The 16,028-nt window shown below is 36.1% G+C and overlaps 2 protein-coding genes across 4 annotated transcripts in view; one reads left to right on the forward strand and one right to left on the reverse strand.

The window, feature by feature from the left end:
- The window catches only part of LOC127448951 (neuron navigator 1-like), an 81,437-nt gene extending 67,089 nt beyond the window's left edge, over nt 1-14,348 (forward strand). Inside the window, exons 16-28 of the mRNA XM_051711949.1 lie at nt 2,035-2,195; nt 2,336-2,489; nt 2,958-3,138; nt 4,545-4,636; nt 5,329-5,424; nt 5,543-5,711; nt 8,704-8,939; nt 9,759-9,913; nt 10,019-10,090; nt 10,225-10,421; nt 10,595-10,713; nt 10,831-11,028; nt 11,383-14,348. Of these exons, the coding sequence (XP_051567909.1) occupies nt 2,035-2,195; nt 2,336-2,489; nt 2,958-3,138; nt 4,545-4,636; nt 5,329-5,424; nt 5,543-5,711; nt 8,704-8,939; nt 9,759-9,913; nt 10,019-10,090; nt 10,225-10,421; nt 10,595-10,713; nt 10,831-11,028; nt 11,383-11,469 (1,917 nt within the window). The 3' untranslated portion in view covers nt 11,470-14,348. The remainder of the gene's footprint in view (nt 1-2,034; nt 2,196-2,335; nt 2,490-2,957; nt 3,139-4,544; nt 4,637-5,328; nt 5,425-5,542; nt 5,712-8,703; nt 8,940-9,758; nt 9,914-10,018; nt 10,091-10,224; nt 10,422-10,594; nt 10,714-10,830; nt 11,029-11,382) is intronic.
- The window catches only part of LOC127448955 (nuclear factor of activated T-cells, cytoplasmic 2-like), a 357,327-nt gene that overhangs the window by 215,100 nt on the left and 126,199 nt on the right, over nt 1-16,028 (reverse strand). The gene's annotated exons all lie outside the window — the stretch shown is intronic.

Genomic DNA, 16,028 nt, shown 5'->3' on the forward strand with positions numbered 1-16,028 from the left:
GGGTGCACACTGCAAACGAAATCAACAGTAAAATGAAATCATCTGTCCTTAAGACACGTGTAATGACAAAGAATAATTAGGGCTGTCAGTAGGTTCATTGATGATATGCTGTTTAATTAATCGAATTAATCGCAATTAATCGCATATTTAAAAATTTGCTGAGAAGCCCTTCAAATAACAATAGCTCAATATATAATAATTAAATAATTATAGATAGTTATATTTAAATAATTATAAATATAATATATATTATAAAATAAATATTCAGATAATTAAAATGCATTGCAATGTTGTGGCATATGACTAAAGCATTGATAAGGTAATACAAAAAGTGGCTTTAGAAGGCAATATATTGTTTAATTCCAGATTATGGAACATAATCATTGGCCTACAGTCCACAGCAATCCATTTTGCAATTGAATTTGTCAATCTGTCTGATATAGATTTATTATAAGGGCTTTTCTAAGGATGCGACAGTTTAGACATGCATCAGACGGATGCTTTTGGACATCACACTTTAGTTGCATCGCGTCATAAACACAGAGTTTTTAGGTTGCTGTAGTTTGAAACTTAGAAAAACACGTTTTGGGATCCCTGCATTTGGAATTGCACTCCGTCCAGCTGTTTGAACACGTTGTGCTATCGCTAGCGTTAAGCAAGCCTGAGTGTGGTTTATTGTGTGTATAGCTACGAGTTCCCTCTAGAGCTGGAGTTTCGCTTACTGCCCCCTGCTGAAAACAGGTTTAAGCTTGAATTGCTCCGATTTATGTTTTATTTTATTTTTATTTTTTTATAATTTTTCCCCTTTTTCTCCCAATTTGGAATGGCCAATTCCCAATGTGCTTTTAAGTCCTCGTGGTCACATAGTGATTCGCCTCAGTCTGGGTTGCCGGAGGATGAATCCCAGTTGCCTCCACATCTGAGACCATCAACCCGCGCATTTTATCACGTGGCTTGTTGAGCGTGTTGCCACGGAGACATAGCACGTGTGGAGGCTTCACGCCACCCACCGTGGCATCCGCACTCAACTCATCACGCGCGACCACGAGGAGGTTACCCCCTGTGACTCTACCCTCCCTAGCAACTGGGCCAATTTGGTTGCTTAGGAGACCTGGCTGGAGTCACTCAGCACGCCCTGGGATTCGAACTAGCGAACTAGCGAACTCCAGGGGTGATAGCCAGAGTCTTTACCACTGAGCTACCCAGTAGTTCAATACGCTTTATTAACACATTTTTTATATAAAAAATCGCACTGAATTAGTGCGTTTGATCGACAGCCCTAAGAACAATTTTGTGATACCAAAGATGCTTTTATGTTGGATGTGTGGTATTGTTTGCTATTGTTATGGACAGCTCCAATGTTGCAATTAAATATGATTCTGATCTTTTCTCCATGCTTCCCTATCACCTCTTTTACAGGTGTATGAAGTAAGTCATTTACCAACCCCCATCCCATCCCATTCATCTAAAAAAAAAAAAAACTCAAAGTTTGTTGTCTCACCAAAAACATAAGAATTTGTCAATAGAATTTGTTGTAAAACTTGTGTTTTATTAGGCTTATTAAGAGTAGAACAGTGTACAATCCAAAATACAATACATTAAAGGATCAAGCTCATGAAGCCTGTCAAGAACCTATCTGGGTCATATTTCACCTCAAAATCAAAAGGAAAAAAAGCTGTTTTTGGACAATTGATATTATTTTGCATTGTGACATTATTTTCATTACAATCAAACATAGGTTATACTGTAGAACAAAGCCATTCTAACGGTAGAATTCTCCAGCGCCGGCCACAGCAGAACACAAAGGAGGGTAAAAAACAAACAGTAAATTTTGGCATAGATTTTTAATGAATAACCGATAGTTCCAAAAAGCAACTATCGGCACTGATTAATCGGTAAAACCAATATATCAGTCTACCTTCTACACTAACACATTGTGAATACATATTTATTTTTAAAAATAAAAAAATAGGTTTCCAGAATCTAAAGTTGATGCTTTATACCTGTAATTTCTTTGCTCTGCTGTTAATGTAGTTAAGAAGCTCCTTCAACAAGGCCTTCAGTAAAAAGGGTTCCAAAGCGTCGTACGCAGATATCGAGGAGATTGCAACACCTGTCACATCTGCCCCTTCGTCGCCCAAAATCCACCGTGATGTCGATAACGCTCCTGCAAAGGTCTCCACCTCAACATCAGGGTAAGAAGGACAATTTACAAGTGCATTGCTGTCTGTTTATGTCTACACAAAAAGTATTGCCATGTTAGAGGCATTTTGCATTTTGACCTTTTATAGTTATGCATATGATACATATGAAGCTTTGTTTTTGTTGACGTCAGGTCATGTGAGGGCATAGAACACGATGAGAAGGTTGTGACAGAGTTACGCACAGAACTGTGGGAGAAAGAACGCAAACTGACGGACATTCGTTTAGAGGCGCTTAGCTCTGCTCATCAGCTTGAGCAGCTGCAGGAGGCCATGACCAACATGCAGGTGTGTGATTCTGTTTGCATGACTTAATCATATAAAACATATTACTTTAGAAACTTGTAGTCACACCTTTATACAAACATGATTTGAACATGAGGTTTTCGTGGAAATATGACAATATACCGAAGGCATCGTTTGAGGCTGAACATAGGCTATAATCAAAGAAAATTCAGGTTAAAGAAGTAGTTCAACCAAAAATTCTGTAATCATTTACTCATCTTAATGTCGTTCCAAAATAATGTTGTCCCTGCTTCCACATATTCAAACTTGTTCGGTTACGACACGAGCAAGAAACAATGCCATTGACTCTCTTTGATGTGAAACCTGGCACAACAAGTTATGAATAGTTTGAAAAGGCACATGAGCAAATAAGATGTGGGAGAATAAATGATGACAGAATGTTCATTTTTGGGGACAATCCTTATGAGTTATGGCTGATAATTAGGTTTGTTTAAATTTTGCCATTTGCAGCTGACGGTAGAGAACCTGAAGGCGGAGAATGACCAGCTGAAGACCAGTGGCCCCTCCTCCCGACCGCCAAGCTCCGCCTCCCAGTCATCTGGACTCGGTTCATTGGGCATCTCATCACCAAGGCAATCAGTGTCTTCTTTCAGCAAAAGCTTTGGCGCAGGACAAAATGAGCCTTACCCAGGTGCCATTTGTACTCATTTTATGAAAACACACATACTTAAAGGTGCTCTCTGTATTTTATTTAATATGTCATCTTGGACTTACACTAACACCTAGTGGCATGGATGCAGCATTATTCAAAGGCAATAGTTTTCAGTTAGCGATGCCATTGTGAAATTCACTATTCGCAGTTAGCCATGATTAATCAATCAGTGAAAGTGTTCAATAACAAGATGGTTACTGAGATTAAGTGAGTAATATTGTACTGGTCATGTGATCTCAACATGGCAGCCCCCATGAGGGGACCCTCTCCATGTAGAATAAACAGCTTGTAACACTTTAGATTAGGGATCAGAAATTAGACAATAATTCATGACTAATAATTACACTTGTAAGTGACTAGTTATGGACTTGTTTGGCATTATAGAGTATTTATTAAGCCTTTATTGGCTGATTTCTTATTCTTGCTTTATAGCCCCTTTATATTTGCTTTTGTCATAACAATAGTTTTTTTTAGCTAAAAACAACACATATCAATAGCTAGTATGATGCAAAATATATCCTTTATAGGTTCTCAGTAATCTGTGTGAATGTGCAGCTTATAAGTATGAAATACATGTAGAATGCATATAGTATTTCAACAAAGCAGGGTTGGTGTAGGGTGATTGGGGGACTCTAAATAAACACAATAAACATGCTGCAGTGATGCTTAGAAAAGCATCTTCTATGCACTAAGGGCAAATAGTCTTAGATGCTATTTTCACCCCTAATTAAATACTACCATCCAGTATAGGTATACTGTATGGTAGTATTTAATTAGGGGTGAAAATAGCATCTAAGAATGTTTGCCCTTATTGCATAGAAGATGCTTTTTGCTGCTATTTACACTAAGCAACAAAAGCCTCTGCCTTCTATATTTATTTTATACTTATAAGTTGCACATTCACATAGTGTAATGAGAACCTATAAAGGATGTATTTTGCACCTTACTTACAAAAGTTACCTAATGGTATCTTTTGTTTTCACCTAAAAAGTTAATTGTTAGGAAAACACAAATAGGTCTATTAGGCAAGGGTAAGAAATCAACAAACAAAAGCCTAATAAATACCTTATATACTACCTTCCAAACAAGTCCATAACTAGCCTCTTACAAGTCCAGTAATTAGTCATTAATTACTGTCTAATTTCTGATCCCTAAAAATAAAGTGTTACCAAACAGCAAGGTTACTGATATGACTGGAGTTTTCATCTTATGAGAGTGGTCATGATTATATACATATATTTTCATTTCTTTTGGAGTACAACTTTTTTAGTGAGAAAAAAAAAAATGTATGAGTGCACCTTTAAAACATTAAATTAAATACATAAAATATAAATTCACATCCTTTAAGTTCTCTGTTTCCCTTCTCTATATTATATTTCTCACAGACGTCTTTCAAAGCCCCACCACGACTTTGCAAAAGGATGAAAGTCTCGTCAGAGTTGTGGTTCGCATACCAAATCAAAACATATTTAAAGATGTGAGTATTTCCTACAAGCATCTGCATACTAATGATCTAGCACCCACTTGGATGAGTCATGCTATTGAATTCAAGATTAATTTCTTTTAAATAAATAGTAAGAAAATATAAATGTAAATATAAAGAAAATGTTTAATAAATTTAATTATTTAATATTTAATAAATACATTTAATTTAATAAATAATCTATTTAATAATTTAAATAAAAGTGTTGCTTGAAACTCAGTTTGCTTTATGATCTACAATATTTTATGCAACAGAACATTTGAAGAGTTTACACTATTATAATTATTATATAAATTATTTTAATTATTATTATTAAATTAAAATAATTTATATAATAATAATTAAAAGAATTAATAATAAAAACTATTGTTAAAAATTATTTTATTAACATTATTAAAAAAATAATTTATTCAATTAAGTGATTAATTTATTTAATTAAATGTAATTAAGAACTTTGGTGCCTTTTTTCACTTGATGTTTCTACTGATTTATAAATATAAGCCATGGATGCCATGAGTTACAGTGATTTTACTACAGTTAAGGGGTTTTTAGACTGGGAATATCACTATAAAACATGGTTGTAATTTGGCTTATTGCTTTATTTCACATTTTTCAAATTACATGTTGTGTGAGTTCACCCAAAACTTTTTAATCTGCTCATTTTAAGCACAATGTGTCATTCTTAGGAGGTCAAACAGCTGGAGTTTTTTATTGGCACGGTGCAAATCAGTGGCCGGACAGACTGGTTTTCTCTCGACTCTGCACTTAGCCGGGTTTTTAAAGTAAGTGACCTAAACTGTCTTCTACGGAACAAAACATTCACACGTCTAGACAAATCTACAAAATTCAACATGCTTACAGTGCGTGAAAAGATCATGGCCTCCCTCTCTGTCCCTGTAGGAGTATTTATCAGTGGTGGACCCCAGTTCTAGTCTCGGTCTCTCTCAGGACTCCATCTACAGCTATAGTCTGAGTCATCTCAAGAGGGTTTTGGGTGCACAGCCGCCCGAAACCCCACCAGTACGTCTCTACACGAAAGGCTCGTCCTGTATCAGTGTGGCACTAAAAGGTCAGTGCACTGAAGTTGATGGGTAACAACAGAACAAAATCCCTTGACTTATTACACAGCTTTCTGGAATATTTCATTGTGATTGGTAGAGGTAGACTGACATATCAGTTTTACCAATTAATCATGTAGATAGTTGTTTTTTGGAACTATCGGATATCTCCAACTATCTATCAAAATCCCTTGACTTATTACACAGCTTTGTAGAATATTTACAGTAATTCTGATTGGTAGAGGAAGACTGATATATCGGTTTTACCGATTAATCGGTGCCGATAGTTGCTTTTTGGAACTATTGGTTATCGACAACTATTGTCATAGATTTTTGCTGATAACCAATAGTTACAAAAAGCAACGATCTGCATTGATTAATTAGTAAAACTGATATATCGGTCTACCTATAACAATCAGAATAAAATATGTAGATTTTTTTTAATTTCTCCATGTTTCACTGTGGCTAGAAATGGAGAAGTCTATAGTTCGGCCTCTGTCCATCATAGTAAGGAAAGACTAAGACATTTTTTTTTTACATTCTTTAAATCAATTTTAAAAACTATCGGCTGATTAATCAGTTCTTTTCTTTAATCAGTACTTTTCCACCATCTTGGTTATCTTTATCGGCAAAATCGACTATCGTTTGACCTCTACTGATTGGTCAACCCCAGCATTGTGCTGTCAAATAATTTTGTGTCATGACTGCTAACCTTTACAACTGTTTGTTGCCCCAGGCAACCGATTTCCTATATAGATGTGCTAGTTTCATGTCTAGTTTCACAACTGCAATTACCGTCAACAAACAACACCAATATCTTTGCAGCACCAAAGTGTTACATTTTTCAAATCTTACATCACCAGAGACAAGCAGCATGCTGCTACATTTTCAGGAGGTGTGATTGATCCACGCCCACCCAAAGATTCACACCCACCCTCAGTCCCCCATCCCATCTTTCCTTGCTGTTTTAAGCTTGGTCTCAGGGTTATTTAAAGAGCAGTTGGTACTGATGCCGTGTGATGCTATAGACCACCCAGAAAAACAGAAAACAAAGTCATGTGGCCATTTTATCCTTTAGAAAATGTGCGTAGAAGATCTCCTAATTTCTATGTGGGATTTCAACCTGTACTATTTCATTTGGGAAACTCTATATTCACAAACACATGCATGCACACAGTGACATAGACTGGAAAGAGGGACCCAGATGTGGTGATTATACCAATATACCAAGATTTACTTTTGTTAATTTTTTGGTTAAAAGGAATGTTTTTTTTTTTGTTTTTTGTTTTAAAAGACATTTGAATTTTGACTTGAAGCATGTTAAATTTTATATTGCAGTTTTTACTGTTTGAATAAACAGGCAGAAAAATACAGATTTATAATATGATCTAACATTGCCAGGTTATTGGCCATAAAAAAAAAGAAATTAAAAAAAATATGTAATGATGTACAGATTTTGCTCTTATGGAAAGAAAAGTTACTTTTATTCACCAAAGTGCCATTCAACTGATCACAATGTATAGTCAGGACATTAATAACATGATAAATTACTATTACAATTTGAAAAAAAAATTCAGAACTTCTTAAACTATTTCAAAGAGTTCTCATCAAAAAATCCTCCACGTGCAGCAATGGCAGCTTTGCAGATCCTTGGCATTCTAGCTGTCAGTTTGTCCAGATACTCAGGTGACATTTCACCCCACACTTCCTGTAGCACTTGCCATAGATGTGTTTGTCTTGTCGGGCACTTCTCACGCACCTTACAGTCTAGCTGATCCCACAAAAGCTCAACGGGGTTAAGATCCATAACACTCTTTTCCAGTTATCTGTTGTCCAATGTCTGTGTTTCTTTGCCCACTCTAACCTTTTCTTTTTGTTTTTCTGTTTCAAAAGTGTCAATTCTTCCCATAAGGCCTGCACCCCTGAGTCTTCTCTTTACTGTTGTACATGAAACTGGTGTTGAGCGGGTAGAATTCAATGAAGCTGTCAGCTGAGGACATGTGAGGCGTCTATTTCTCAAACTAGAGACTCTGATGTACTTATCCTCTTGTTTAGTTGTACATCTGGTCTTCCACATCTCTTTCTGTACTTGTTAGAGACAGTTGTCCTTTGTCTTTGAAGACTGTAGTGTACACCTTTGTATGAAATCTTCAGTTTTGTGGCAATTTCAAGCATTGTATAGCCTTCATTCCTCAAAACAATGATTGACTGATGAGTTTCTAGAGAAAGCTGTTTCTTTTTTGCCATTTTTGACCTAATATTGACCTTAAGACATGCCAGTCTATTGCATACTGTGGCAACTCAAAACAAACACAAAGACAATGTTAAGCTTCATTTAATGAATCAAATAGTTTTCAACTGTGTTTGATATAATGGCAAGTGACTTTCTTGTACCAAATTATCAATTTATCATGATTACTCAAGGATAAGGTGTTGGGGTGATGGCTGCTGTCTAGATTTGATCAAAAATGACTTTTTTCAAATAGTGATGGTGCTGTTTTTTACATCAGTAATGTCCTGACTACACTTTGTGATCAGCTGAATGCCACTTTGGTCAATATTTCCTTCAGAAACAGCTAAATCTGTACATTATTCCAAACTTTTGGCCGCCAGTGTATATGTATTAATTAGTGTATTTTCATATATATTTCATGGCAATGTTTTAGCATTTTAAAATTATATAATGTTGTAACAGAAGTATTCTCTGACTGGTGGATCGTTTTCCTTCAGGATTGACGGGAAGTTCTTTACCAAGAATTCCACTTTTAAGAACTTCTTTTAAATAAAGTTTAAGTAACATGGACTGATGGCTTCAACAGAAGCATTTACAATCAATTAACAACCTCGGAGCTCATGGTACAGTAGTTCTTTCATTAACGGTCTGTAAGTTATCGGTAAAAATCATTTAGTCTATAGAGAAAATGAAAGTGATTTTTACTATCGGAACCAGACTGTTGCGCTCTATTGTCCTTTCATTCAACGCACTGTCTCCTGTAATTGCAGGTCTTAAGGAGAAGTGTGTTGATGTTCACGTGTTTGAGACACTGATACCCAAACCCATGATGCAGCATTACATCAGTCTGCTGCTCAAACACCGGCGGCTGATCCTATCGGGTCCTAGCGGCACAGGAAAGACCTACCTCACCTACCAGCTCGCAGAGTACCTGGTGGAACGCAGCGCTCGAGAGGTCACGCCCACCATCGCTGTCACATTCAACATGCACCGCCAGTCCTGCAAGGTAAAGTGGCAAAATCAGACTAGAATCAGAATAGACAGGTAAAGGCCTTGTGATACTCAACATGGGCATCTTGTTAGCAAGTATTCTTTATTGTTTTGGACACACCCTTATAGTATCACAGTAAAATCTATTCCAGTATGTGATGTTAATATCAATAGTAGATGTGTACACAGGCATTAAACTGAAGCCCAAACAGTCAAAAATCATATTCTTGATGATAATTTGCACTGCATAAGATATTACAGTTTTTCAGAGAATGTATTTTTAACATGTGTATTTTGTTTTACTGTACTGGCAGAGTTTTTATAGTCAAAACAATTGAACAAATATACCAGTGCTGAAGAAGTAATCCAAAGTATTTAGAATACGTTACTGACCTTGAGTAATCTAACGTAATACGTTACAAATGAAATTTTTCAGCATGTATTCTGTAATCTGTAGTGGAATACATTTCAAAAGTAACCCTCCCAACCCTATATATATATATATATATATATATATATATATATATATATATATATATATATATATATTCAAGTGAAGTGGAATAATGTTGATGCAGGACTTGATTTTATGGAATTAATTCGATCATGTAAAGTGGGTGTTCCGTAGCGGAACTGAGCCAGACCTGAGCCAGAGTGTGCTAAAACAATGCCCAAATATTTGTTTAGCTATACTATATGTTAACATTATTCAGTAGCCCACACAGCCTATGTGATGTCAACCAAAAAGGAAAGTCGTTTCAGAGGCAAAGCAAGTGATTTTGATAAAAAGATTACAAAGACTTTTTTATTGGGTTTTGTCTTTTTATCCCAACAGGATTTGCAGCTCTACCTGTCCAATCTAGCCAATCAGATTGATCGAGAAAGCAACACAGCTGAAATACCATTGGTTGTCATCCTGGATGACGTGCATGATGCGGCATCTGTCAGTGAACTAGTCAATGGTGCTTTAACCTGTAAATATCATAAATGGTGAGTACATACTAGAGTATTTATTCCTCCATATTGGCAAGACTAGTGGGTCTCCAAGTTGTTGAGTTTTAAGGGTCTTCAGAGCTATTTTGTTGTCTTTTTCAGTCCATACATAATAGGAACAACCAATCAGCCAGTGAAGATGACACCGAACCATGGACTTCACCTCAGCTTCAGGTGGGTATTTACATACTTTAAATATATTTAGTGTATATATACACACGTATAAATACACACACATGTATACATGTTATATCCAATTTTATGTACACAAAATGCCTCTTTTTATTTTACTTGTTCAATCCATTCAGAATGGTTATGTTCTCCAATAACGTGGAGCCAGCCAATGGGTTCCTGGTGCGTTACTTGCACAGAAAGCTCATGGAGGCAGAAGATCCCAGGAGTGTAAGCAATGAAGATCTGCTGCGGGTACTGGACTGGGTGCCCAGACTCTGGTACCACCTGCATACCTTCCTGGAAAAGCACAGCACTTCCGATTTTCTCATTGGTAATTGTTGAAATTATTTTAATGGTATATTATGGCAAAAATGGTGAAACTTTCAGTTACAGGTGCAGTTTCCTTTATAGATTAATTTAAATTTTAACCTAAAATATTGATGTTGATTAAAAAAATGTCCATGGACTTTTTCATGCATGTTTGTCCATTCTGTGTTGCTGTAGGCCCCTGTTTCTTCCTGTCCTGTCCCGTCACAGTAGAGGAATTCCGCACATGGTTTATTGATCTTTGGAATCACTCCATCATTCCATACCTGCAGGAAGGAGCTAAAGATGGCATTAAGGTGGGTCAAAGTCGTTTTCATTGACCTGTGTTAAACTTTTGATTAAACTAACCTTATATCAGTTGTACTGCTGCGTGCATTTATGTTTCTGAAGCTGTTCTGTGCGTATGATTGTAGGTTCATGGGCAGAAGTCAGTTTGGGAGGATCCAGTGGAGTGGGTCAGGGGGTCCCTACCGTGGCCTTCCGCTCAACAAGACCAGGCCAAACTCTTCCATCTGCCTCCCCCCAGCACCAGCCCCGGCAGCCCCAGTCAGCCTGGAGATGATAGGCCGTATAAAGAGACTCCACCCAGCTCCGTGGAGTCAGATCCACTGGTCAGTCATATATTAGGACTGTTGGTGGAGCAAAATAATTGATCGTAATTAATATCGACCTATTATGTAATAAAAAATTATACTGTCAGCCAGTCGTTATTGCAAAATAAACCCCGACAGGGTGGTCTTGCAGAGTTCTGTTGGTTTTATTTTGCACAAATGAGCATCTGGCTGCTCGTTATCCCACTTATTACAAGCCTACTTAATAAATGGACATGAAAAATGAGTGATACTAGAAGTATTTCCGTAGTGGATAAAAATAGAGTTAATATCTATGAAATGGTATCATTCTCCATGCCAGCACTGATAAAAGTCTCAACGTTTTCTTGTTCCTGTCTCCTCTGTTTTTTCCAGATGGCTATGCTGTTAAAACTGCAAGAAGCTGCCAATCACATCGAGTCACCGGAGAAAGAGACGGTCCCTAAACTCCCTCCGCTCTGAACACCTGTATAACCTCCTCCATCATCTCTCCTGACGCTTACGCCGAGGTCCAAACTCCATCAGCTGCAAATGACGCTGTACTGTTACAATAAATGCTCTAAGTACACTCCACCTATTTATTTATTATGACATCCATCCACATTTACTTTCATTTCAATCAAATCATAGCAACCAAACGTTTACAACAGTATTGTGGCGGAACTATGGTTCAGTGATGCTAATACCATGGTATTTTCATATATACAGTACAGTTGTATGGTTTAATTGGCAATTACCTATAGCATGATAATATCACAATACTTTTAAGTAATGTTAGGTGTCATATGATCCATACTTTTGTCATCTAATAGACAAAAAATGTAAAGCACTTATATCTGCATATATGTTTACAGACGCTAATAGGTATGCATTTTTTCTCTCCGGGAACCCTTACTGTCTACACCACTGCTGCCCATATAAACAACTCAAGGAAACAGGTGCTAAACTCACTAGTGTGCACGTCAAACTTCATCTCACGTCAGAACAACAGTCAAAATATATATTTCTCCTTACCGATATACAACCATACAGACCATTTTAGTCTATGCTGCTATGTAAACGAGTTCAGTTATTTTGAATTTTTAATTTCTTTCACCCTTGACTGGCCAGAAACCTTTGAAAACACTTATGCAGACATTTTCTTTCTCTTGCAAACACAGCGAATGCCTTACAACTTAAGTGTACTATCATATGTCCTGCTGTAGAGGGCAGTGTTGTTATTCAGAAAACAAGAATTGACTCCCTTTTCATTTAATTTTTTTTTTATTTAATTTTCTTTATTTATCACACATTATAAATTTTTTGCACATATACGGTGAAATTCTTCTTTTTCACATATCCCAGCTAGGCTGGGGTCATTTATAAGTGTGAATTTAAATTGAATTGACCACAGGATGTTGAATTGGAATTTGAATTGGCTATTTATTCCTGTACTTTCCACATTGTGTTCAGATAGCATTATAAAACTAAATACTAACATGAAAAATTGAATCTGTTGATTATATAAAATATTGAGCTACAATAAGTGGTCAAATTAAGTGTTCTTCAACCTTCAACATTATTAGATATAATAAAATGTACAGTATATCAATAAAATACATTTAACCTAATTTCTGGAGGTATTATTAATAGTATCCAATGTTTCTGGAAATACCATGTTATAACATGTTTATAGCTAATTAATACTGAAAAATTAAAACTACACCTACAGCAGGTGTATTAATTTTATTTTCATTCTACTTGAATTCAAACTCAAATTACAACTCTGCATTCTGTTTAAAAGGTATTCTCAATTCAGTTCTGAATGGCGTACCATCTTGGTACAGTGTTGACAAAATGAAAAACCCATTTTCCGACTGAAGTTGGCAGAGCAGTCCACTCCAACACCTCAGAACCACACTGTAAAGATATCAGTTCCCAACCGCAACCGGCTGTGAACGCGCTCAGCTGCACTTTGTTTTACCGTAATGTTACTGTAGAGAACTTTTACTTTGGCTATGTCACTGAGCTCAGGGGTTTGGTTATCTCAGGCCTCTAATTATCACTTAATACAGCTATCTTCTCAGTTAACTGCTCTCTTTGTAGCAAATGGTGCAACTATAGCGTATGAAAACCAAATACTCAGTGCTTAACTTAGTATCAACCTTTTATTTAGTGTACAAGAAACAAATACTCCAACAAAGTGCATAGGGATGTGATGCTGTAAACTGGAGGACAAAGATTATCCTTGATCATTTGGTGCTATCGGATATCAATAAAGGAACATGGCTATGTTTCCTATAGAAATCGCACTTGACATCCAATAGCCTTGGTCTCATAGTGTTTAATGGCATCTTTAGATACAACCAATTGATGAAGACTTTGCTTGTCAGATTAATGACAATTTAAGTTTTATTTGTTTGATCCTTTTCTTTTAGTAGTTTAGGTTTCAAACTGTCTTTTAGACCTGAAAATACACAGCAGAATCGAAACAAAGAAAATCTAGTGTAATTTATCAAAATTTCTAATTAATAATAATGTAGTGTATGTAAATAATGTACACTACATCCGAATGTTTTCACAGGTATCTTGTGTAGTTAGACAATAGAGGAAGTGGATTTACTCGCAGAAGGCAGTGGTGAACCAGTAATTTCCCGTCTTTGTACCTGAAAATACTACTTGGATCCAAGCATGCGTGTAAGAACTGCACTTTGAGGTGAAAGTTAAAAGTATTAACTCAAATTCATTCCATTATTCCTTTCTATTCACTATTCATATGTTACAGTTCCATTACTCGTCTATGTAAAAAAATATTTTCATAAGTCCTTCTCTTCATGTACTTAAAGAAAAGTTTAAAAAATTGGTTCACTGGAGTTTATTAGCTGGATCGAAAAGTCAATTATTACTTTTATTTAGACTGTTTATGAGCCTTCTTCATTTGCACTGCTGCTTCCAGTGAAATGTGTGAGATATACATTTAATTACATTCTAGAGATAAAACAGTGTGACGATGGCTTTTGATGCTTATTCACATAAGAAGAAAAAAATCGCATTTTCTCACCGACAGGATCTTAGGTGCATTTGGCCCACTTGCAGTTGCATGTTATATAGCAATGCTATAATAACAATGTGCAATAATCAATGTTTTTGTCTTTTTTTAATTTTTTATTATCCAAACATCCTTAAAACAAAAACAAAAAATGTACTTAGGAAACAAAATTGTCTGCGATATTAAGACTCGTTCTCAGAAAATATATCTTGAATCCTTGCTAAATATGGTTAGATTTATGCTTAAAATAATCCAACTATTTATCTCATATATATATATATATATATATATATAATGTACACACCGATCAGCCACAACATTAAAGCCACCTGCCTAATATTGTGTAGGTCCTCCTCGTGCCCCCAAAACAGCGCCAACCCGCATCTCAGAATAGCATTCAGAGACGATATTCTTCTCACCACAATTGTACAGAGCGGTTATCTGAGTTACCGTAGACTTTGTCAGTTCAAACCAGTCTGGCCATTCTCTGTTGACCTCTCTCATCAACAAGGCGTTTCCGTCCACAGAACTGCCGCTCACTGGATGTATTTTGTTTTTGGCACCATTCGGAGTAAATTCTAGAGACTGTTGTGTGTGTCATCCATGCGATTATCTAATCAGCCAATCGTGTGGCTGCAGTGCAGTGCATAAAATCATGCAGCTATGGGTCAGGAGCTTCAGTTAATGTTCACATCAACCATCAGAATGGGGATAAAATGTGATCTTGGTGATTTGGACTGTGGCATGATTGTTGGTGCCAGATGGGCTGGTTTGAGTATTTTTGTAACTGCTGATCTCCTGGGATTTTCACATAAAACAGTCTCTAGAATTTACTCCTAATGCTGCCAAAAACAAAAAACATCCAGTGAGCGGCAGTTCTGTGGACTGAAACGCCTTGTTGATGAGAGAGGTCAACAGAGAATGGCCAGACTGGTTTGAACTGACAAAGTCTACAGTAACTCAGATAACCACTCTGTACAATTGTGGTGAGATGTATATCGTCTCTGAATGCTATTCTGAGTTGCGGGTTGGTGCTGTTTTGGCGGCATGAGGGGGACCTACACAATATTAGGCAGGTGGTTTTAATGTTGTGTTTGATTGGTATATATATATATATATATATATAGCCTATTTTTAAGATTTGCTTATTTACATTTCATTACAAAATTCCATCCAATTCAATTGGGTAATTTGTAACAAAATGTAATTAATACAACTGAAAATATGTCGTTTTTTTTTTTTTTTTTTTAAAGATTAAAGATTACTCAATAATCTGATGGAATTTTGTTATGAAACTGAAATTTGTACATGTTAAAAATATTTTGTTTAGTGTACTGGAAAACAAAGGATAACAATGATGATTAAGAAAATAATAATCATCGAGTATACTGCACTTTATAACTGCAGCATGTTGTTTGTTAAGTACCACTGAATTTTTATCTGGATAATAGAGCTTAGGAAATAAATCTCATGTTGTTTTACAATTCTGGGTTAACGCAAACAGGTAAAGATAATTTTGCAGCCCCTTCTGACTGATTATAGCCATTCTCATTTCAAAGCACCTGTTAAAGACATTTATTAGTATAACTAACGCCGTTTTACACTGTCTGCATAATGTTCCCGATTATTGTTCCTGTAAGCGTGTGATAGCTGTGCTGTGTTGTGCTAAAACTCATTTAACGTGACAATTCAGCAACTTTTTACTGTTTGCTTTGTCAGTCTAGGGATTGTACTGACAGCATATGGATGGTGCTTGCAAAAAAAAAACAAAAACTGGACTACAAGTATTTTTACATTGCTTTTTGTTTTATTGAAGTGCTACTTTTGTCTTTCACTCTTAAGCTTTGGGTCTGTCTGTTGTTATCTGCTATATCTTACATTCTTTAGCAACATTACATGGCCAACATTGTGTGTCTACAAACTTATAGCCATGTAGTGCATTTTTTTCAAGGCACCTTTTTTGTGTGGACTATATTTATTGCAATAATTCATT

This window comes from Myxocyprinus asiaticus, chromosome 12, assembly GCF_019703515.2.
Source record: "Myxocyprinus asiaticus isolate MX2 ecotype Aquarium Trade chromosome 12, UBuf_Myxa_2, whole genome shotgun sequence".
NCBI classification, from domain to species: Eukaryota; Metazoa; Chordata; class Actinopteri; order Cypriniformes; family Catostomidae; genus Myxocyprinus; species Myxocyprinus asiaticus.